The following is a 22,770-nucleotide window of genomic DNA, read 5'->3' as shown; positions in this document are numbered from 1 at the left end:
TTTTTTTTTTTTTTTTTTTTTTTTTTTTTTTTTTTTTTTTTTTTCCGGTGCTTGTTGTCGGTTTGTCTGTTTCAAATGATCAAACAAAATATTGAAAGTTATTAGTCTGCTGGATTTTAGTGTAGAAAAGAAAGGGAAGTGAAGCTGAAGTAAAAATTGTACGGACGTTGAGGTTTGAATCACATTGCGAAAGTTACTGATTCTTTCACTTGTCTTTAGTTGATTCGATAGTGAAGAATGCGTTAAAGGGTCTACAGTTTTACTCATGACCTTTGGTATGATTTGTTTTGGCTTGTATTTTTTTTTTTGTCTTTATGCTTGAGTTATTTAACTAGGTGGTTCAAACAGATTAAGTGACATTGTATGCCTTGTTTTCTGTGTTTTAGTTACTCATATAATGTGTAAACTATGGGAAAATTGTGACTTGCTATTCATTTTCAAAATGTAATTCCTAGTATCTAATTGTAGAAAGGAATCCAGCATGTTTGCCAGTCCAGCTGATATTTATATTCTGCCTCATAAACAGCATCTCGTTTTCGCAATTTATAGATGACGCTATTTAAGTTTCCTCACATTGTTTGTTTTATCAGATTTCTGTAGCCTTTTGCTGTCACATATCTTTTGATGCCTGCTCTTTGTACTTTAACAATTTTCTTTCTTGTTTTCTTGAGAAATTATTTTTTTCATGTTCACTTTTATTGTAGCGCAGAAAAAAATGGCTATGGAGATCACTCAATTTCTATTGGCTGCTCAATCGGCTGATGCAAACGTGCGTACTGAAGCAGAGGCTAACCTTCGGCAATTCCAAGAGCAAAATATTTCTGCTTTTCTTCTATCCTTATCGTTTGAGCTTGCAAACAATGAGAAACCTACTGAATCCCGTAGGTTGGCTGGTATTGTGCTTAAGAACTCATTAGATGCTAAAGATGCTGTTATGAAGCAGGGCCTTGCACAACAATGGATGCAAATTGATCTTTCTATCAAGTCCCAGATCAAGGACGTCCTTTTAGGTACTCTTGGCTCACCTGTGCCAGAAGCAAGGCATACTTCTGCACAAGTTGTTGCTAAAATTGCGTCTATCGAGATTCCTCAGAAGCAATGGCCTGCATTAATTGGGACATTGCTTGCAAATATGACTCAGAGAGATAGTCCTGCTGGTTTGAAACAGGCAACCCTGGAGGCTCTGGGATACGTGTGTGAGGAGATATCCCATACGGATCTTGAACAAGCTGAAGTAAACAACGTTCTTACTGCTGTGGTCCAGGGCATGAATTTTTCTGAGAACAGTGCTGAAGTCCGTCTTGCTGCAACAAAGGCGTTGTACAACGCCTTGGATTTTGCGGAGACCAACTTTCAGAATGAGATGGAACGCAATTACATAATGAAGGTGGTTTGTGACACAGCCATCTCTAAGGAGGTTGAGATTAGGCAGGCTGCTTTCGAGTGTCTCGTTTCGATAGCATCAACATACTATGAGGTGCTTGAACCTTATATGCAAGCTCTCTTTGAGCTCACATCAAATGCTGTTAAGGGTGACGAGGAGGCTGTTGCCCTTCAGGCAATTGAGTTTTGGAGCTCTATTTGTGACGAAGAGATAGAGCTTCAAGAGTTTGAGAGTGCTGATAGTGGGGACTCTGGATCTGCCCATTCCCACTTTATAGAGAAGGCTTTGGCATCTTTAGTACCAATGTTGCTGGAAACCTTGCTTAAGCAGGAAGAAGATCAAGACCAGGATGATACCATTTGGAATGTATCCATGGCTGGTGGGACATGTTTAGGTCTTGTTGCCAGGACTGTTGGTGATGCTATTTTGCCCCTTGTAATGCCCTTCGTGGAGGGTAACATTATGAAGCCAGACTGGCGATGCCGTGAGGCCGCTACGTATGCATTTGGATCCATCTTGGAAGGCCCCACGCTTGAGAAGCTCTCCCATCTGGTCCATTCTGGTTTGGATTTCTTGCTTAGGGCAATGAAGGATGAGAATAACCATGTCAAGGACACAACTGCTTGGACTCTCAGTCGGATTTTTGAGTTATTGCACAATCCTGCTGCTGGTTATTCTGTGATATCCCCTGAGAATCTTCAACAAGTTTTGCAAGTGTTGTTGGAAGGTATTCAGGATGCACCAAATGTAGCAGAGAAAGTCTGTGGGGCCATCTATTACCTTGCCCAGGGATATGAAGATGCTGGACCCAGCTCCTCTATGTTGACACCATTTGTTCCAAGCATCATTGATTGTCTTCTTAAAACTGCCAATTGTGCAGATGGTGGCGACTCAAAGCTCCGGTCATCTGCATACGAAACCTTGAATGAGGTAGTCAGGTGTTCAAATATCACAGAAACATCAAGCATCATTGCACAACTGCTTCCTGTTGTGATGGACAAGCTGGGGCAGACTATAGAACTTCAGATAGTATCATTGGATGACAGGGAAAAACAAGGAGACTTGCAAGCTTCTCTTTGTGGGGTTCTCCAAGTTATTATCCAAAAACTCAGCAGCGTTGATGAAACTAAGAACATTATTTTGCAGGCTGCGGATCAGATTATGACCTTGTTTCTTAAGGTGTTTGCTTGCCGTAGCTCTACAGTGCATGAAGAGGCAATGCTTGCAATCGGTGCGCTGGCTTATGCCACCGGATCAGAGTTTGGGAAGTATATAACAGAATTCTACAAGTATTTGGAGATGGGATTGCAGAATTTTGATGAGTACCAAGTGTGTGCCATTACAGTTGGAGTGGTGGGTGATATATGCCGTGCCTTGGATGCCCAGGTACTACCATATTGTGATGGGATTATGAACCACCTGATCAAAGATCTTTCTAGTGAAGAACTGCATCTTTCAGTGAAGCCTCCCATCTTCTCTTGCTTTGGGGACATTGCTCTTGCAATAGAAGAACATTTTGAGAAGTATGTCCCTTATGCGCTGCAAATGATGCAGGGAGCTGCTGAGCTCTGTGTTAGGATGGACACCACTGATGATGAGCTGATAGACCACTCGAACCAGTTGAAGCGTAGTATCTTTGAAGCTTATTCTGGTATTTTGCAGGGATTCAAGAATTCAAAGCCCGAGATAATGTTGCCATATGCCCAACATATCTTACAGTTCATAGAAACAGTTTTCAGAGACAAACAAAGGTCCTTATTCTCTATTATTTCTATTTCTTTTCCTGCCTCCCAAAACTAGTAGATTGCCCTGTTTCTGACTTTCTGGTAATTATAAAATCTCATTCTTTTTGCCGCCTTGTTGTCTTTTTGCAGGGATGAGAATGTAACAAAAGCTGCTGTTGCTGTGATTGGTGATCTTGCAGATGCACTTGGTTCAAAAATTAAGATACTCTTCAGAGAACGAGCCTTTTACGTTGAGTTTTTGGGTGAGTGTCTTCAATCGGACGATGAACAGCTCAAGGAGACGGCAACTTGGACTCAGGGGATGATTGGACGTGTCGTTTCTTGAGCTGAAACCAGTCTCTTTCCTATGTTTGTCTTTGTTTTTCAGTTTAGTTTTTGGCTCCAGACTTCTTGTGTCAATTGCAAATCAATTTTGAGCGATGAATTTTTTGGGGAAGGGAAAATTAGCGGTATGGGTAGAAAAAAATTTATGAATCGTTGGTATATATGTGCACCACAAGGTGAAGGTGGTGTTGCTTTTATTTTGGAACTAATGTTTAGTGTAATGTATCCACTGATCAGTGGGTTCTTGTGTCATTATTATGTTCTTTCTTCACTTTTCTTTGAAGTTCCCTCAAATGCTGAAATGCCTTTACTTGGATGAAAATCTTTAGTTAGTAGATTAATCATGGCATTAACGTTTGAGAAAAGAAAATAGTTTTTCACCATTAAAGTGATCCATCTCTTCACAAGTTAGGCATACAAATTTAAAGCTCATTTGTTCTATTACGCAAGGTTTGCGTTATTTGAATATTGCTATGGTCTCTAATTGGCAACTGCCTTGAAAATTCTTATTTAAGGATCTATTGCTTTGAAACTAACATGTAACTATATTGTTATCTTCCGGTTTTCTTCATTTGAAGTTTCTTTGCTCAGCTTATTGAATTTGAAAGTTAATTGATGGTTTCCAGAAGTTTCTTTTTCTTGTTTTAATTTCTGCTGCAAGTTACATCTCAACTTATTTTTATCTCATTATATTTCGGTGTAGCATAATTCTGCAGCAGTAACTCGCCAATAGAGAATATGTTGGGAATGATGTCTTTAAAGCATAAGGTGTAATAAGAATATTTTATTATTTGATTAATAAAATAGTTTATTTAATATTTATGTGCATGTATTATTAAATACTTTATGAATATCATTGAAAATTTTATGATTATTTAGGTAATCTTAAATGTTGTATATAAGTGTTATATACAAGAGAATAATATTTAAGGATAATAATCGAAACGTTAATTAAAGTTTTAGAATTTTTAATTAAAACATTACTAATACATGCCATTCCCATTAAGAATGGAATGATGTTATCCACATCATTAATATAGAGGGATATTGAATAAGTGTATTATGCATAATGAGATTACACAAAATTAGGACACAGACACAATTTGATTTTCTGATAATTTCGGTTAAATGTAGAAAATTAAATTTGAGTTTACCGATAGTCATATATAGAATGATCTCAATCCTGAGTTGTTAGTAGACTCGTATTTGTGGATTCGTTTTCTTTGATTTACTCGGTACAGATTTTGAGATACTAAATCCTACTCATTGTATCTTGGGAACATGACAAAATTGATAGCCGAAAATGCTAATATACAAGATGAAATCCATTCCTTCTTCTTTGAAGAAGCAGAAAAATAATTCACTTGAGGGTTGAATGTGTTTTTATGAATATACTATTCATTAGAGAATCAATGATACTCAAGGATAAAGATGTAATTAGAGAGGTTAGTGGATTTTACCTAGTTCTAATTATGAATAATTTATGGAGAATCGATCTATATGTAGTGACTATATAAAATGGATACTTCAAGTTCTTAGAAGTAATTATGTTTATAATTTCGAGAGTGCAATTCTAAGTTTTTAGTAAAATAATTTTTAGAATTAATAGAATTAATTTATTAATTAAAGAGTTTAATTAATTATTAATTTCATTGAAGCTCAGAATTATAGGTCCATAAGTCCCCGCGTCATCCTTGTATTATTTGCAAGAGAACATGAATTATCGGGATTTTATATCACTCGCGACTAATTAATTAAGAATTAATTATTTTGTCACACACTGTGGTGGGACCACAGGGGGCGTGTGTCACTGAGAAAATACACACTGAGATTTAGTTGCTTCTTCTACAAGTAATCCGGTTTACTTGTTTGACAAGTAAAAGGTTAACTTGTTTGACAAGGTTTACTTGTTGGATAGAGTTTAGTTGTATGACAAGTAATTTCAAAGGAGAAGTAAAGCTTTACTTGTTTGACAAGTAAAAGGTTTACTTATTGGACAAAGTTTACTTGTATGGCAAGTAATTTCAAAGGAGAAGTAAAGCTTTACTTGTTTGATAAGCTTTGGTTTAACTTGTTTGACAAGTTTTGGTTAAACTTGTTTGACAAGCTTTAATTTAACTTGTTTGACAAGCTTTGGTTTAACTTGTTTGACAAGCTTTGGTGTAACATGTTTGACAAGTTTTTCCAAAGGAAGAAGAAAAAGCTTCTCTTGAATTGTTTATAAATAAGCGACAATAGTAAATTGGAAATAAGAGGTGATAGAAAAGTTTTTTTCTCCCTAATTCACAAGAGTTGGCTGAATTTTAAGAGAGAAAAGAGAATAAAAGTTCTTTCAATTTTTTCAATACTTTCACATACATACGTTGATAGTGAAAGAGTACAAATTATTAAGTGATCCGATAATTACCTTGAGCCCACACTTTACGTCTTGCAAGTTTCAAGGAGTAGACGAGGAAGACTTGGGTTTTCTAAGAAAGGTTTGGAGCGAGAATCGTTCGTTGGCCAAAGACTCCAAGTTATCATCCTAATCGTCGGCAAGGTATCAATTGTTATAAATTAATGAGATTAATTTATTATTGCATAAATTAATATAATCTATAGCGTCCGTAAAAGTTTTGTGAAAATTTTGGTTCGGACCCGATCCGCATTACCACGTTTCCGCACCCGAATTTGATTCAAAAACCAACAATTGGTATCAGAGCGGTCTATAGACAATATTCATTTATGCATGATGGTGATGTGGACTTGACCTCGGGAAGCGAAGAGTTGTATTTTCTCTTCTCTTAGGCACTTCATGCGCTCTGGTTCAATCAAGGAAGGAGCAAAATGTGATAGCTCATTGAACTTAGCTTCGTATTCCCTCACCATCATATCCCCTTGCTTTAGGCCCATGAATTCCATGACTTTTTCATCTCGATAACTTTGGGAAAAGAATTGCTCATTAAAGAGTGCTTCGAATTGTTCCCAAGTCATCCCCTCTACATCATGCATTCGCCGGATATGCTTCCACCACGCACCTGCAAGACCTTTAAACTTAAAAACTGCTGATTAGTGCATAAAAATACACTCTAAATACTGCTTTTGATTTATATAATATTAAAATATTTAAACTTTAATTAAACAATTCCATTATTTTTATTCATAATATTTTTAATTGGAATTTGTCTAGTTTTTGCTTAATTATTTATTGATGAAAGCAGTGTAAAAAACTACACAAGAATAAGCCATGAAAGCCATATTTTTAAGCCTTTCAGCCGAGCCACACGAGCCAGAGGGAGAGTCGCGTCAGCCGAGCCGAGCCACTATCTTTTCCCTTCGCGTGGGCCCCAGCCCTTCCTCTCTTCCCGACTCTTCCTCGCGCGCATCACCAGCACGCCTCCTCTCAGTGCGCGCGTAACTTCCATGCAAACGTTAGCGCGCGTCCAAGGCTTAATCCGCGTGGGTCCCGCGTCTGCGTTGCCAGCCTGAGCTTCCAGTGAAACCGCACCAGCTGTCAACTGGGTCCCAGCTGTGTCCAACGCCAGCAGACTTCCTCCATTCCGCGCGCGACACATGACAGTTCTGTTCCGTTCCTCCAACCAAGCTTCGACATGTGTCTTCTAGATGCTGAATCCGAATTCTCCCCCAAAAATCAGAGCAAATTACAAGATTTCTTCCCCAAATCAAATATATGATTTCTCCTAATTTATGTGTAATTTTATTTTGTTTCCCTTTCTTTTTTAATTTTCTATTTTTATTGTTTGTTTCCTTATTTGACAAGCAACCTCTAAACACTATAAATAGAGGGGTTAGCCTAAGGTTTTTGGAAGTTTAGAATATTCAGTTTTCTGTCGTCTTGCTGTCAGTCTCATATTTTCTCTCTAGAACTTGTGAGAATGTTTTGCAAGCTAGGCTAGAGTTTTCTTGGTGAGGTTAGGGATGAACTTCTGTTGAGAGACCCAATTCGGGGTTTTGATTCCTTGTGCTGTAAAGTTCAACATTTGAATGAATTAAATCTCATCTATTTTTTTATTACTTTTCAAAATATTGTGTGCCAATTTTTATATAAGTTCAGTGACGCTTTTCTTATGTAATTATGTCACACATTGTTTTGTCATTCAAATTATTTTACAAATTGTCTTTTACTGCAATATTGTCGGATTGATATATTGTCGATTTTAGATAACTTGTAATAATAATATTTCTGGAGTCAACATACAGATTTAATTTATTCGGTTATTTAATATTGTGAATCAAAACTTGGATTGGTGAACGAAACATTAGGGATTCTCGACACCTTACCGTTTTAATTATTGAATTTTCTTCATACAAATTCCCTCATTTCTATTTTATTTGCAACAAATCTCAAAAACTATTCTTTTTCTTTAATTCACTTTTCTCTAACGCTCTTATTCTGTTAGTCTTTCTTGTTATTTTGTTATCTCTCTGTGGATACGTCCGCCCTTCTGTGCTACAATTGACCGCTTGTGAACATCACTTTTGGGCGTGAATTAAATTTTGGCGCCGTTACCGGGGAGATGTTACTAACAAGAGTGATCAGTAGATTTTGAGCCAAAGTGGTAAGTACATATTCTCTGTATTTTTATTTTACTTTATTTTTTTCTTTGGTTTGCGTGATCTGCCTTTCTTTGTCTTTCTTTTGTTTTTCTTGTGTTCTTTCTTGCTCTATTCTTGTCGTTTATTTAAAAAAGTGCTGCAAACTTTTGCATTTTTTTTTGTACCGTCCCTTATTCAAAAAAAAAAAACTTCTTTTAGTTTTCGTGACTTGATTGTTAGTATATATATATATATATATATATTTATATAAAAAATTTTTTGTTGTTGTATTCCTTTCTTTCTTACTTTTCTCACGTTCTCACGTTCTTCATTTTTTTTTTCTGTAGTCTTGTTACTAAAAAAAAAAAAAAATCTCACACTTTTAGGATTTGTGTTTTAGAATTAATTGTGATTTGATTTTGTAATCTTTTATTTTTGGTAAATTAAGATTTTATTTTGTTTCCTCATTTGTATATTTTAATTGTTGCCTAATTTAATTTTTCCTTTTATAGTTTCATTAATTTTTAGGATTATAATTAAGATGGTAATTAATTGACTAATTCAGATTCCTAATTTAGGATTTTCATAATTTGGTATTTTTAGGTTTTTGACTTTAGGAATAGTTTCCATTAATTAGATTACATTTCATAATTTAATCAATAAAATTTAATAATTGATTTTGAGAATAATTGTGTGGTTACGTGGAAAGTATAATCTGAGGGAGTTCTGTCTAGGAAAGTTGGTACTTAAGCAGGCCTCACCCCACCAATCTTTCCTAGGAACGTTGCTATGTCTAGGAGACTATTCATTGAGCCAAGAGCTATAGTCTTTCCTGGGAGCACTCTCGGTGGTTACAATTTACGTTGCTATATAATTATTTTCTTTTGTTTTGATTATAAATTTAAAAAAAACAAAAAAAAAAAACAAAAAAAATATTTTAAAGGGCCGCTTAGGGTGAATGCATCGGTATAGAGACGAACTAGGGAGATTTACTCAACGTCCAGATTTAGAAACCCCTATTGAAATTCTATCCGACTCGTCTTCTACGTCTCCGTCTTCGCACTCGTCGTTGGAATTCGTATTTCAAAATCTATTCGCAATGGCACAACACGAGGAAGTTTAGCAGAGGACGTTGCAAGATTACTTGCACCCAACGCGCACGGCCACCCCATCTTGTATCATGTTCCCACCGAATGCACCGCCTACGGATTTCAAGTCGGATATGATTGCACTTCTCCCAACCTTTCACGGATTAGAGAACGAGAATCCATATGTACACATTTGGGAGTTTGAAGAGGTGGTGGCCACCTTTCACAGCCGTGCTGAGGCCGCAAACACTGTCAGATTGAAGTTTTTCCCTTTCTCTCTGAAGGACAAGGCTAAAAGCCTGCTGTATTCTCTTAGGCCCAAGTCTATTGGTACGTGGGAAGAAATGACGACGACATTCTTCAACAAGTATTTCCCACACCATAAGACTAATAATTTGAAACGACAGATCTCGAATTTCACTCAGAAGGAAAATGAAACTCTCTATTAAGTTTGGTAGCGTTTTAAAGATCTGTTAAATCTATGTCCCCACCATGGATATGAAAGTTGACGCCTCGTAAGCTATTTCTATGATGGACTCACAATCCGAGAGTGCCAATTTGTTGAGATGATGTGCAATGAGGATTTTCTCCAAAAGGATCCTGACGAAGCTATCGAGTACCTGAATGAGTTAGCTGAGAAAGCTCATACTTGGACTGGACTGAGTGCTACTGAGAGCACTAGTAGGTCCCGACCAGTTGGAGTTTATCAATTAAGAGAAGAGGACAGCCTCAAGGCCCAAGTTGAAGCTTTAACGAAGCAAATTGAGGCCCTCAAAAGTAAAGATAGTAAAGGACCCCATATGGTGGCAAGGACAGAGGCACATGAGCCCTGTTTTGTTTGTGGTGGAATGGGCCATCTAGCTCAAGATTGCCACACTTTAAGTGAAATGAGAAGGGTATATGAGGAGCAATGCAATGCATTGGGCACATACAATAAGCCTTATGGACCTTTCTTAAACACTTATAATGATAGCTGGAAACACCACCCAAACATCAGTTGGAGAGATCCAAACCAACATGCACAATCATCTGGAGGGCAATGGAGATCAGAGCAACAATCTCAACCACCAAGGACATATTTTGCGCCTCAGACTAACATGCAGCCGAAAGGGAATTCTTTAGAGGATACCCTAAAAGCTTTTATGGATGCGTAAAATAAGACGAATCAAAGAGTTGATTCAATGCTCACACAGCTGGTGGAAGAGAACAAGGAAATAAAAAGTCAAATCACAAAGCTGACAGAAGCTTTAACCATTCAAGAGCGCGGTAGATTTCCATCATAAGCCCAGTCCAATCTGAGAGGACAAAACATGGCTCAAACTTCCAACTCCAAAGGTCAAAATATCAAGAAAGTTAACGCCATCTCTACTCGAAGTGGTAAGAATTCACACACGCCATTGACAAATAGTACCACTTCGAGTAATAAAGAATCGGCTCAGAAGAAAGAAGAGCCAACAAAAATTTCGGTAAAGGTGCCTTTTCCCCAAGCTCTCCGACCTGCTGGGAAAGTGCCAGAAAATCAAAGTGAGATCCTGGAGCACTTGACACAATTGAAGATTAATCTTCCCTTACTACACGTAATCAAGCAAGTGCCGGCCTATGCCAAGGTTATCAAGGATCTGTGCACCATAGAGAGAAAGCACCACGTCAAGAAGATTGCATTCTTGACGGAACAAGTGAGCACGATGATTGAGCAAAGACACCGCCGAAGTATAAAGATCCAGGTTGTCCTACCACTTCTTGCCAGATCGGGACACATGAATTCGGCCAAGTGTTACTAGACCTAGGATCAAGCGTGAACCTCATGACTTATTCGGTCTACTCGTAATTGGGTCTTGGAGAGATTAAGCCCACATCTGTGGTTCTGCAACTGGCCGATAGATCCATTAAGAGACCACGGGGAATAGTGGAAGATGTTTTGTTGCAAGTCGACAAGTTTTATTACCCCGTGGACTTTTTTGTCTTGGATACACAATCCGTGGTGAATATGGAGTCATCCATTCCCATCATTCTGGGAAGACCTTTTCTTGCCACAGCAAACGCACTTATCAATTGTAGGAATGGTCTCACGAAGATATCTTTCGGGAATATGACCCTTGAGGTGAATATTTTTCATATTCAAAAGCAACCACGCGATGGCGACGAGTGTCACCAAACATTTATGATTGACACACTTGTCGAGGAGGAGGTTCTGCCGCAAAGTAACTTTAAAGATCTTAAAAATCTCTTCCAAAATTCTGAATATGAGAGTTCCGATCCTTGTGAGGTGGCTACCATTCCTGCCATTTTCAAAGAATCACAGGACAGAGGAACTAAGTTTGGGTCACCATGTTTTCAGGAGCTCCCAACAGAAGGAGAAAAACCGAAATCATCCACTGAGGAGGCTCCAAAAGTCAAGCTAGCCCAACCACCTGAGGGCTTAAAACATGCATTCTTGGGAGATGAAGACACATTCCCAGTCATCATCTCATCTAAACTCAATCCATTGCAAAAACAACGATTGATCAACATGCTGAAAGAGCGCAATTCTAGGATCAAGGTAAAAATGAAAGCGGCTCATGATAAGCAGATCCTAAGGAAGAATTTCGAGCCAAATCAACGGGTTCATCTCTATGATTCCCGTTTACATCTCTACCCCGGTAAGTTGAGGTCGCGGTGGACTGGCATGTTCGTAGTAAAATGCATTTTCCCAATGGTGCTGTTGAGGTTGAGAACCCGACCGATGGGAGAATATTCAAAGTAAATGGCCAGCGTCTGAAAAATTACTTAGAGCGGGTGAACCAGGTTGAAGAGATCATTCTCAACGACCCTATTTACCAGCCCTGAGTAGTTTGCTCACATATCCTGTACCATATTTTCATTTTCTGTTTTCTTTGTTTCTTTTTACATTTTTTTTATGTGTGTTTTTGGATAATCATATTAGGAAGCTCAAGCTGTGCTCATATGTGGAATGCCCATCGTCCATGTGTCTTCTTTCTCTATATTTCCATAATTTTTGACACTGAGGATACTGTCTGATTTTGGTTGGGGGTGGTGAGCATATTTATGCGTAAGAGTGATTTTTGTCATGTTGATATTTGGGTTAAAATTTTTTGTAAAGTTGTCTGAGTATGATTCAAAATGATTAGTTTGGGTCGATTTTTGCTATCTTGGTTACTAAGAAATGACTTCAAAAGTTTCTTTTTACACGTGCTAAACCTTGTGGTAAGATGGATGTTAATGCATGTCAGCTGAGAAAATTCCCGAGTTTAAGTGCTTGATTTTTGGTGAGTCAAGAGAGTAGAGAAAATGACTTTTGAACTTTCATTGATCTTTTGAGCTGGTAAAATCACTATTAGAACATCATTACATGGTTAGTGGTATGCTTGGTGCATATTCTTGAGGGATGGATTTTGGGTTAGATAGGAATGATCTTATGTAATAGAGCCTCATTTCTTATTTTTCTTTAAAAAAAAAAAAAAACTGAGCAAGAGCAACATTTCACAGATCCTGTAGTTTGGTGTTAATCACATTCGATGCTATATAGCTGTTTGTTAAAAGAACACCTTTCTACATTCACTTCAGGTTGTCTCTTGCCAAAAAAACAAAAAAAAAAACAAAAAACAAAAAACAAAAAACAAAAAAAAAAAGTAATTTTTCTATGCATTTTTTTTTCTTTGGCTCTTTTATCATTTCTGTAAATTTCTGTTTGACCCGAATGAAATTCCAAGAGTCAGTTGTGGTAAGAATGGTGGAATGTTCTAGTTGTTGATTAACCTATCTTTTGGTCAATGTTCGTTTGACTGTTTGTCCTAAATTTGACATTCCTTACACTGAGCGTTGATTGTTCCGCTTCCAACTCCATGAGAGAAAACCTTTACACTCAAATATTTCTGACACCCGTGAGATCAATGGAGTTGAGACTTTTACTTGGTGAATTTTTCAAAGTTGTATGTGTTATGGTCAGTGGTAAGAAGGTTATGGTTTAGAGCACACACACACGACTCTGGAGTTATGACTAAAATAATCTTGATAGTATCTTTTGACTTCTTACTGACAGTTTGTTTGAAATACCAAGGTGACTAAGCTAGTTGAGACTCAGATTTTTTTTGTGACATGATTTCTCTTGTGCTTCGATTGCTAGAGACTAGCAATAAGCTGGTTGGGGATTGTGATGAGTGCATAAAAATACACTCTAAATACTGCTTTTGATTTATATAATATTAAAATATTTAAGCTTTAATTAAACAATTCCATTATTTTTATTCATAATATTTTTAATTGGAATTTGTCTAGTTTTTGCTTAATTATTTATTGATGAAAGCAGTGTAAAAAGCTGCACAAGAAGAAGCCATGAAAGCCATATTTTTAAGCCTTTCAGCCGAGCCACACGAGCTAGAGGGAGAGCCGCGTCAGCCGAGCCGAGCCGAGCCACTGTCTTTTCCCTCCGTGTGGGCCCCAGCCCTTCCTCTCTTCCCGACTCTTCCTCGCGCGCGTCACCAGCACGCCTCCTCTCAATGTGCGCGTAACTTCCACGCAAACGTTAGCGCGCGTCCAAGGCTTAATTCGCGTGGGTCCCGCGTCTGCGTTGCCAGCCTGAGCTTCCAGTGAAACCGCGCCAACTGTCAACCGGGTCCCAGCTGTCTCCAACGCCAGCAGACTTCCTCCATTCCGCGCGTGACACATGGCAGTTCTGTTCCCTTCCTCCAACCAAGCTTCGACACGTGTCTTCTAGATGCTGAATCCGAATTCTCCCCTAAAAATCAGAGCAAATTACCAAATTTCTTCCCCAAATTAAACATATGATTTCTCCTAATTTATGTGTAATTTTATTTTATTTCCCTTTCTTTTTTAATTTTCTATTTTTATTGTTTGTTTCCTTATTTGACAAGCAACCTCTGAACACTATAAATAGAGGGGTTAGCCTAAGGTTTTTAGAAGTTTGGAATATTCAGTTTTCTGTCGTCTTGCTGTCAGTCTCATATTTTCTCTCTAGAACTTGTGAGAATGTTTTGCAAGCTAGGCTAGAGTTTTCTTGGTGAGGTTAGAAATGAACTTCTGTTGGCGACCCAATTTGGGGTTTTGATTCCTTGTGCTATAAAGTTCAACATCTTAATGAATTAAATCTCATCTATTTTTTTATTACTTTTCAAAATATTGTGTGCCAATTTTTATATAAGTTCAGTCACGCTTTTCTTATGTAATTATGTCACACATTGTTTTGTCATTCAAATTATTTTACAAATTGTCTTTTACTGCAATATTGTCGGATTGATATATTGTCGATTTTAGATAACTTGTAATAATAATATTTCTGGAGTCAACATACAGATTTAATTTATTCGGTTATTTAATATTGTGAATCAAAACTTGGATTGGTGAACGAAACATTAGGGATTCTCGACACCTTACCGTTTTAATTATTGAATTTTCTTCATACAAATTCCCTCCTTTCTATTTTATTTGCAACAAAATCTCAAAAACTATTCTTTTTCTTTAATTCACTTTTCTCTAACGCTCTTATTCTCTTAGTCTTTCTTGTTATTTTGTTATCTCTCTATGGATACGACCGCCCTTCTGTGCTACAATTGACCGCTTGTGAACATCACTTTTGGGCGTTAATCAGCTGCGAACTCCACCCAATACTCAGCCGGTACTCCCATGGTACTTAGATGCCTAGACACCGATTCGAACCAACACTCGGCTTCCTGGGGCCCACCCGCGCTAGTGAATGTGGGAATTAAGCTACGCCTATACTCATGGAAGTAATTCTATTTTCTGTCATCCTCAGAATCTTTAATTAAAACATTACTAATACATGTCATTCCCATTAAGAATGGAATGATGTTATCCGCATCATTAATATAGAGAGATATTGAATAAGCGTATTATGCCTAATGAGATTATGCAAAACTAGGACAGAGACACAATTTGATTTTCTGATAATTTCCATTAAATGTAGAAAATCAAATTTGAGTCTACCGATGGTCATATATAGAATGAACTCAATCCTGATTTGTTAGTAGACTCCTATTTGTAGATTCCTGTTCTTTAATTTACTTGGTACGGATTTCGAGATACTAAATCTGATTCCTTGTATCTTGAGAACATGATGAAATGGATAGCCGGGAATGCTAATATACAAGATGGAATCCATTCATTCTTCTTTGAAGAAGCAGATAAATAATTCCCTTGAGGGTTGATTCGGTACTTGAATAAGTAACGAGCTCGTATTCATGAATGTGTTTTATGAATATACTATTCATTAGAGAATCAATGGTACTTAAGGATAAAGATGTAATTAAAGAGGTTAGCGAATTTTACCTAGCTCTAATTATGAATTATTTATGGAGGATCGATCTATATGTAGTGACTATATAAAATGGACACTTCAAGTTCTTAGAAGTAAATTATGTCTATAATTTATAGAGTGTAATTCCAAGTTTTTAGTGGAGTAACTTTTGGAATTAATAGAATTAATTTATTAATTAAAGAGTTTAATTAATTATTAATTTTATTGGAGCTCAGAATTATAGGTCCATAAGTCCACACGTCATCCTTGTATTATTTGCAATAGAACATGAATTATCGGGATTTTATATCACTTGCGAATAATTGATTAAGAATTAATTATTTTGTCACACATTGTGGTAGGACCACAGGGGGCTTGTGACACTGAGAAAATATACATTGGAATTTAGTTACTTCTTCTCCAAGTAATCCTGTTTATTTGTTTGACAAGTAAAAGGTTAACTTGTTTGACAAGTAAAAGGTTAACTTGTTTGACAAGGTTTACTTGTTGGACAATGTTTACTTGTATGACAAGTAATTCTAAAGGAGAAGTAAAGCTTTACTTGTTTGACAAGAAAAAGCTTTACTTGTTTGACAAGAAAAAGCTTTACTTGTTGGACAAGGTTTACTTGTATGACAAATAATTCCGAAGGAAAAGTAAAGCTTTACTTGTTTGATAAGCTTTGGTTTAAGTTATTTGACAAGCTTTGGTTTAACTTGTTTGACAAGCTTTTGTTTAACTTGTTTGACAATCTTTTGTTTAAATTGTTTGATAAGTTTTTCTAAAGGAAGAAGAAAATGGTTCTCCTAAATTGTCTATAAATAGGAGACAATAGTAAATTAGAAATAAGAGGTGGTAGAAAAGTTTCTCTCTCCCTAATTCACAAGAGTTTGCCAAATTTGAAGAGAGAAAAAAGAAGAAAAGTTCTTTCAATTTTCTCAATTCTTTCATATACATGCGTTGATAGTGAAAGAGTGTAAATTATTGAGTGATCCGATAATTACCTTTAGCCCACACTCTACGTCTTGCAAGTTTCAAGGAGTAGATGAGGAAGCCTTGAGTTTTCTAAGAAAGTTTTGGAGCAAGGATCGTTCGTTGGCCAAAGACTCCAAGTTATCATCTTAATTGTCGGCAATGTATCAATTGTTATAAATTAATGAGATTAATTTATTATTGCATAAATTAATATAATCTATAGCGTCTGTAAAAGTTTTGTGAAAATTTTTGTTCGGACCCGATCTGTATTATCACATTTTCGCACCCGAATTTGACTCAGAAACCAACAGAATACTGATAAATTTGGGGAGGCAAAGCATTCTCTCTCTCTCTCGATATATAGATCTCTCACGAAGTATACAGCCTGTAATGGTAGACCAACTAAGAGGGAGAGAAAGCATTCTCGCAACCTTAAGATATAGATCTCTCACGAAGTTGATAGCTTGTAAATAGTAGACCAACTAATGAGCAACTTTATCATACCACCAAATAACTAGTTGATGTTGCTATTTACTCCCTGTTAATCATAGAAAATTCTTTTTGGATGTATCTTTATTGATTGCTTATTGGACTTTCTTTTTCAATTTGGAAATTCTTTTGTGTTTCCTTCTAAGCTTCTTCCCATAACTATTCCAACTTAGTTGTATGTAACAATTATGGGATATTTGAAGAATAGTCATAACAAGGCCTATAACTATTACATTTTATGAACTTGATAGGGAAAGGTTTGCAATTGAGAACTCAAAAAACTTGAATGGAAAATTTTATTGACGCTGTTTTGCATGAGTCCAAAACACTCCAGATTTGTTCTTATTTCAACACTCTAAAAAACAACATACATACATACATATATATATATATATATATATATATATATATATATATATATAGGGATGTGATTCCAACCGGCCGGCTGTATGGTTCAACCTTTTAATCTGGCCTGTTCATTTCAATATCAACGGTCAAGACTTGTCAAGGGGTATTTAGCCCTACGTCCATTGATTGAGCTGGTAACGGGTTAATGTCCTTATAATAACAACTCCAAATGATAATTCATTTTGGGAAATTAATATATTGCCTTTCAGAACTCACTTTGTTTCAGGCGGAATACTTTTTAGATCTTTTTAGTACCTCGTAATTGAGAACACTTTTGTGAGCTGACAAATGTGGAATGCTTATTTTATGTTATTTTATTAAAAGAGGAACTCAAAGTAAAAACTTGACTGTAATCCTTAGAAACCATAAGACGAAGATGCAGCTAGTGCAAAGGTTACAACCATGACAAGTAAACATGCCAACAAATTTCCAACAATCCAAAATTTCCAAACCACTTCTCAAATTAGCTAGCAAGAAACAGCACCAAGAACTCAATACAAGTACAGACAATATGATGATAAAGGAGTGTACCGCCTAATTATTAACTCGGTGGGAAACAACCAGTATGAAGTGTTCCACCCATATGGCTACTCTGATTTTGAACTCGATTATGAGGATCTTATCCAAACGTACTGCCCATCATATTAATGTTGGGATTAGGGATGTTACTCCTTCCATCAAATGAAGAAGACGTATACATAAAATCCAATACTACGTAACTTTTAAGATGTAAGAGTAGAATCATCTCTCCAAGAAAAAAAGTTGTCCCATCAATTTGATTCAATTTCATTAAAGATTGATTCGCCAGTTTAAAAATCTTCCAGGCAAATTTCTAATATCTGAACACATTAGTTGATTGGTACACGAAAGAAAACTACACTTGAATCCTAAAATGTAAAGCTCTCTTTTCCTCAAATTGAGTTTGCTAATGACTCACTAGCAAAATAGTCTAGGGTCCTAATGTGCTACAGATTTACATGAAATTTATGGTAGCAGAACAAAAGAACTTCCCTTAAGCCTCACAGCTATGTGACTTCCTAAATAAACCTGCAATCGTAGTTTATCAACCACTCATAAGACCACCGAGATCTTCGACTTAGCTCCCAAAGGTAATCCACCTGGCCCTTTCCCAACCAATACAACGGGAGTGAAAGATAGCGAAAGGTAGACAAAGTCCTAACTAAATCATAACACAAGAACCTCTGTTTACATCATAACACAAGCTACCCTTGCGCAAGTTTCGGTGAGCGGTTGCCCTTCCGGTTCTTCTTGCAGGGGCTGCATGGCTTCTCATTTTTCTTATGCGCTATTCATCAACTCCTGCCAGAACTGGTCCTTGTAGATATGTGACGGGGGCCACCATGGATTAATTAAGAAGATTAAATGTTCTACATGCTCTTCAAGGGTCTGGCTGGAGGGTATTTGACAAGTCTTCACTGAACTGGCTTAGGCTTACTTCTATGGGGTCCGTCTTTCATTTAATTGAATTTCAGTGAGGGGTCACAAGTGAGGGTTGTGGGTAAGGGAGGCTGACAACTATGTATGGCTAGCTCGGGATAGCTGCCGTCGAGAATGTTGCATGTGGGGCCTTACTAGTGAATGGTGTTGAAACCTAGTCTAGCCCTATATAGGAGTGTTGGACCCACAAGCTCTAGTTACGTAAGGGCAAGCATATCTTTGTGTCTGTCCAAGCAAGCATATTTGTGTGCATTGACTGATGGAAGTGGCTAACTTGCGATAGACGAGTGAGTGAGTTCATGGGGATTAGGGGTCTTGGAGTAAGTGGGTTCGATTCCCATAGCCCCAATGAGGCGAATTGGGTTGACCAGGCCAGATATGAGAGAACCAAACGAAAATAAAACTCCAATTGCTTCTTTTTATTATTTGAATTCTCATAAACTTCATTGGCGATTTGGATATATATATATATATTTTTTTTTTTTACTGGGGGGAAACCGGCTTCCCAGACATAGGCGAGCGAGGTCAAGATGGTTCAGGGTTTGAGCTTGATGTCAAATTCATAGAACTTGTCGGATCCCCATCGGGGGTCGGTGGAGCTGTCGTCCGGCATTTATCCCCCGAGATGTTAAAGGAAAAATCCAAGGCAGCCTACCCGACTTCCTTTCGGCCACCCTCAACAACTAACCCGAATCCCCTTCCCTGGGAAGAAAAATGAGAGTTTAGGATAGTTTTTAGAAAAGCCCAGCGCTCGCAAGCTCTAGACTCGGGAACGGTACGTCATCATTTAGTTAGCAATGGAAAACGGTGAAATTGACCTCAATACGCAGGTAGAAATATAACACTAAGCTAAAGGCTTGAGCCTGGGAGAAGGAACGAATATCGCTAAAACCAAAAGTGAGTCCAGATTTTCCTATGTTAAAAAGAGTAACTTTCCTGTTATATTGTATTGATGATACATAGTTACATACGGTCTACCACAACTCATCGTGACCATTCATTCATGTAAAAAAAAAAAAAAAAAAAGCTTAATTTTTTACCATCAACTAAATTTTCCACAAAAAGAGAAATGTACATAGCTATCTGACCAGAAAGAACTTACATGACATATGTCCTCGGGAAAAAAAAAAAATGAAGAAAAAGAAATGTACCCAAGAAGAATGTAATTTTTTATTTTTATTTTCAAGTTTTTGGTGGTAGAAAGAAAAGGGTGAAAGTTGAAAGCATTGCTATCTGCCAGCATCTAAAGAAGCATAAGAGATTGCCCCAAGAGAGGATGACCTATAAGACGTGATCTTGTCACTGGAAAGCCCTTGCATAAACCTAGAGTGAAAATGATTCACACTCTGAGAATCAAAAAGACCCCAATGATCAATCTCCGGAATCTCCTCCTCCCCATTCAGATGCCTTATTACCTGCCTCATACTGGGCCGGGCCTCAGGCTTGTAATGAGAACAAAGAAGGCCCAATTTGAGCACCAACTCCATCTCCTCAACAACAAAACCCAAGCCCAAGTTCAGATCCACTGCGCTCATAAGCCGGCCCAAATGATAACACTCCATGACCCAATCCACCAGGACAAAATGCTCGGGCCCAATGGGCCTCCTTCCAGTTGCCACCTCGAGAAGCAAAGCCCCATAGGCAAACACATCAGTGCTTGTTGAGGCCTTCCCAATGCGGGCTAATTCAGGGGCTATGTACCCAATTGTCCCCACAACTCCAGTGGTATGCGACATTTCACCGTGGTCATGCAATCTTGCCAGACCAAAATCTCCAAGCCTAGCATTCATATCCGAATCGATTAAAACGTTGCTTGATTTTACGTCTCTATGAAGCACAACTTGTTCCCATTCTTCGTGAAGATATAAAAGCCCTGAGGCCACACCTCTTAGGATATTGAACCTTTGTTCCCACCCCAAAACGAAGTCGTTTTTGGGGTGGAAAATAAGGGAGTCCAAGCTTCCATATGGGATATAATCATAGACAATAAGAAGGTGGTTCTTTTTCTTGCACCAACCTTGGAGATTCACCAAGTTCTTGTGCCTCAACCTTCCCAAGCTCTCGATCTCCGCCGCGAACTCCTTCATTCCTTCTTGGCAGCTCCTCGTGATTTTCTTGACGGCAACTTCGCAGCCGGTGGACGGCGAGACTCCTTTGTAAACGGCTCCAAATCCGCCGACCCCGATCACCTCAGTGTCCTTAAACCCTTTGGTGGCAGTATAAAGATCCTTGTAACAAAATCTATGTGGACAATCCAATTCCCAATCTTCAAGCCTCTCGAAGGGCATAATTCTCTTGTATAACGTGAGACAAAAGAGAATAACAAAAAGGGATACGATAATAACCGATAAAGAAGCTATCAAGACCTTGGTACTTAGTTTGAAAGAAGAAGAGTTTTCTTGCTTTGGTGGGGCTGGAAGTTTGGAGAGATTTAATGGCGGGGCTGGTCCATTGATGGAGAAACTCCAACCCGAAAGATAATGATAGCTTGACTTCTTTCCCGTGGAAGAAGAGAAACCAACGAACATGTTCTCAAGCAAAACATCGCTCAAATCATAACCGATTGACAAAAGTGGCGTACTTGGTCGTTTCTCAACCCTAATAGGAGCCACTGTAACATTGATAATCTTGTTTTTACCGTCGTAATCTACCCAAGCTTGGATCAAGTCTCCGCTCTCCAAATCCAAATCTTCTTCGTTCGACACCGAGCCTTCTTTAACGTAACCTGCCGGCTTAGACGCGTTGGAGACCATGCTATTGATGTTGATTCCGACATGGTTTCCTTTCGAATCAGAATTCTCGTTTAGTCCATTAACCGTGTCGAACTCTACCGCGAAAATATGGTTCAACCGGTTTCCGTCGTTTCCAGAGTAGAAGAGTCCGAGATAGTGACCGGCCTCGGCTTTCGGGAAATTGGTCGAAGGTGAAATTGTGAAAGCTATGCCGAAGCCGCCACGGCCAGGGGTAGGAGAGACTATGGCGAAGACGAAGTGGGTGCTGAAAGAGGAAGCTGTGGGGCCTGAAGAAGATGACGAGGAAGTATTGGAGTTTGGGGTGAGCATTTTGATGGGTTTTCGGTAGAAGGTTTGTCCTATGACGTTTTCGGAGAGGTTTGTGATGCGGAGGAGACCGGAGGAAATTATTGAAGCTCCTTTTGTGGTCAGATTGGCTTCTTTTCTATTGAATCCTTCGAAGATGAATTGGAGGTTTTGGGGGTGAGAGGAAGAGATGGGTGAGAGGAAGACTAGGAGGAAGGAAAAGGAGATTGCTAAGGCCATGGCATGAGATTTTTTGAGGATGGGAGAAGAGAAGAATGGGAATGGTGAGAGGAGGAGGTGCACATATAGCTTAGAAGAGAGAGAGAGAGAGAGAGAGAGAGAGAGAGAGAGAGTAGGGAAGACTTGAAGAGTCAAAGTTGAAGAAAATTTACATAGAAAAAAATGTTATATGTCACCTTGAGAAAACTATTGTAATGGACTTCCAATCCAATCATGTTTCGAGTTCAAAGTGGTAATTTAGGCTAATGATTTATTAAGGAGGGGTGCAGATTACAAAAGGCCTCTACTTTGAAAGCTTTGAGATTATTGCTAGTTGTTAATTTGTTGTCTATTCTGCATAATTCGCAGTACAAGCTAATTAGGATTTGAAATTTCATTACAAATCCTGAACTCGGCAAGTATCTACGCCATATTTACAGATGCGGATGAGGATCTTTCTATGTCTATAAGGTTGTTTGTAATCAAAAGGCAAAGATACGTAGTGTATTTTTGTAATTTTCTCCTGGTTGATTAAACTAACTGACATACCTAAATTCCAAAGTCTCATATTCAGAGGAAAAAAAAGGCTATCCACGGTAATAAAGTGCAAATTTTAGGTCGTTAAATCATATATATATATATATATATATATTATGGAACGTTAAATCGTATTGAAATCACATTAAAATGAAAAATTATATAAAATTGATAGTTGAACATATTTTACAGTTTAAATCAAAACTCTATAATACTGCAGGGGTGTAGGGTAGAGTTGTCAAACGTGCCGTGCCGGGCCGGCACGGCACGCTTGACCCCAGGCCCATCACGGGCCTGG

The 22,770-nt window shown here is 37.9% G+C and overlaps 3 protein-coding genes and 1 non-coding gene across 4 annotated transcripts in view; 2 read left to right on the top strand and 2 right to left on the bottom strand.

Annotated features, from left to right (window-relative positions):
• The window catches only part of LOC21397148 (importin subunit beta-1), a 4,399-nt gene extending 694 nt beyond the window's left edge, over positions 1 to 3,705 (top strand). Inside the window, exons 2-3 of the mRNA XM_010095254.2 lie at positions 710 to 3,135; positions 3,259 to 3,705. Of these exons, the coding sequence (XP_010093556.1) occupies positions 716 to 3,135; positions 3,259 to 3,454 (2,616 nt within the window). The 5' untranslated portion in view covers positions 710 to 715 and the 3' untranslated portion in view covers positions 3,455 to 3,705. The remainder of the gene's footprint in view (positions 1 to 709; positions 3,136 to 3,258) is intronic.
• Positions 3,706 to 9,469: 5,764 nt separating this feature from the next.
• LOC112091051 lies at positions 9,470 to 9,576 on the bottom strand. Its single transcript, XR_002901979.1, has one exon. It is a non-coding gene; the product is annotated as a small nucleolar RNA R71 (small nucleolar RNA).
• Positions 9,577 to 10,387: 811 nt separating this feature from the next.
• Positions 10,388 to 11,903, top strand: LOC112091049. The gene is made up of 3 exons (XM_024163785.1): positions 10,388 to 10,801; positions 10,921 to 11,616; positions 11,727 to 11,903. The coding sequence occupies exons 1-3, from the start codon at positions 10,388 to 10,390 to the stop codon at positions 11,901 to 11,903; spliced, it is 1,287 nt and encodes a 428-aa protein (XP_024019553.1).
• A 7,973-nt stretch (positions 11,904 to 19,876) lies between these two features.
• On the bottom strand, positions 19,877 to 21,956 carry LOC21397147 (probable L-type lectin-domain containing receptor kinase VI.1). The gene has a single exon (XM_010095253.2). It carries the CDS (start codon positions 21,954 to 21,956, stop codon positions 19,908 to 19,910), a length of 2,049 nt encoding a protein of 682 aa, XP_010093555.1. The 3' UTR covers positions 19,877 to 19,907.
• Between the last annotated feature and the right edge of the window lie 814 nt (positions 21,957 to 22,770).

This window comes from Morus notabilis, unplaced genomic scaffold (genome assembly GCF_000414095.1).
Source record: "Morus notabilis unplaced genomic scaffold, ASM41409v2 Scaffold403, whole genome shotgun sequence".
Classification (NCBI taxonomy): domain Eukaryota; kingdom Viridiplantae; phylum Streptophyta; class Magnoliopsida; order Rosales; family Moraceae; genus Morus; species Morus notabilis.
Note: the sequence above shows the minus strand (reverse complement) of the source record. Positions and strands in the feature narration are given on the sequence as shown.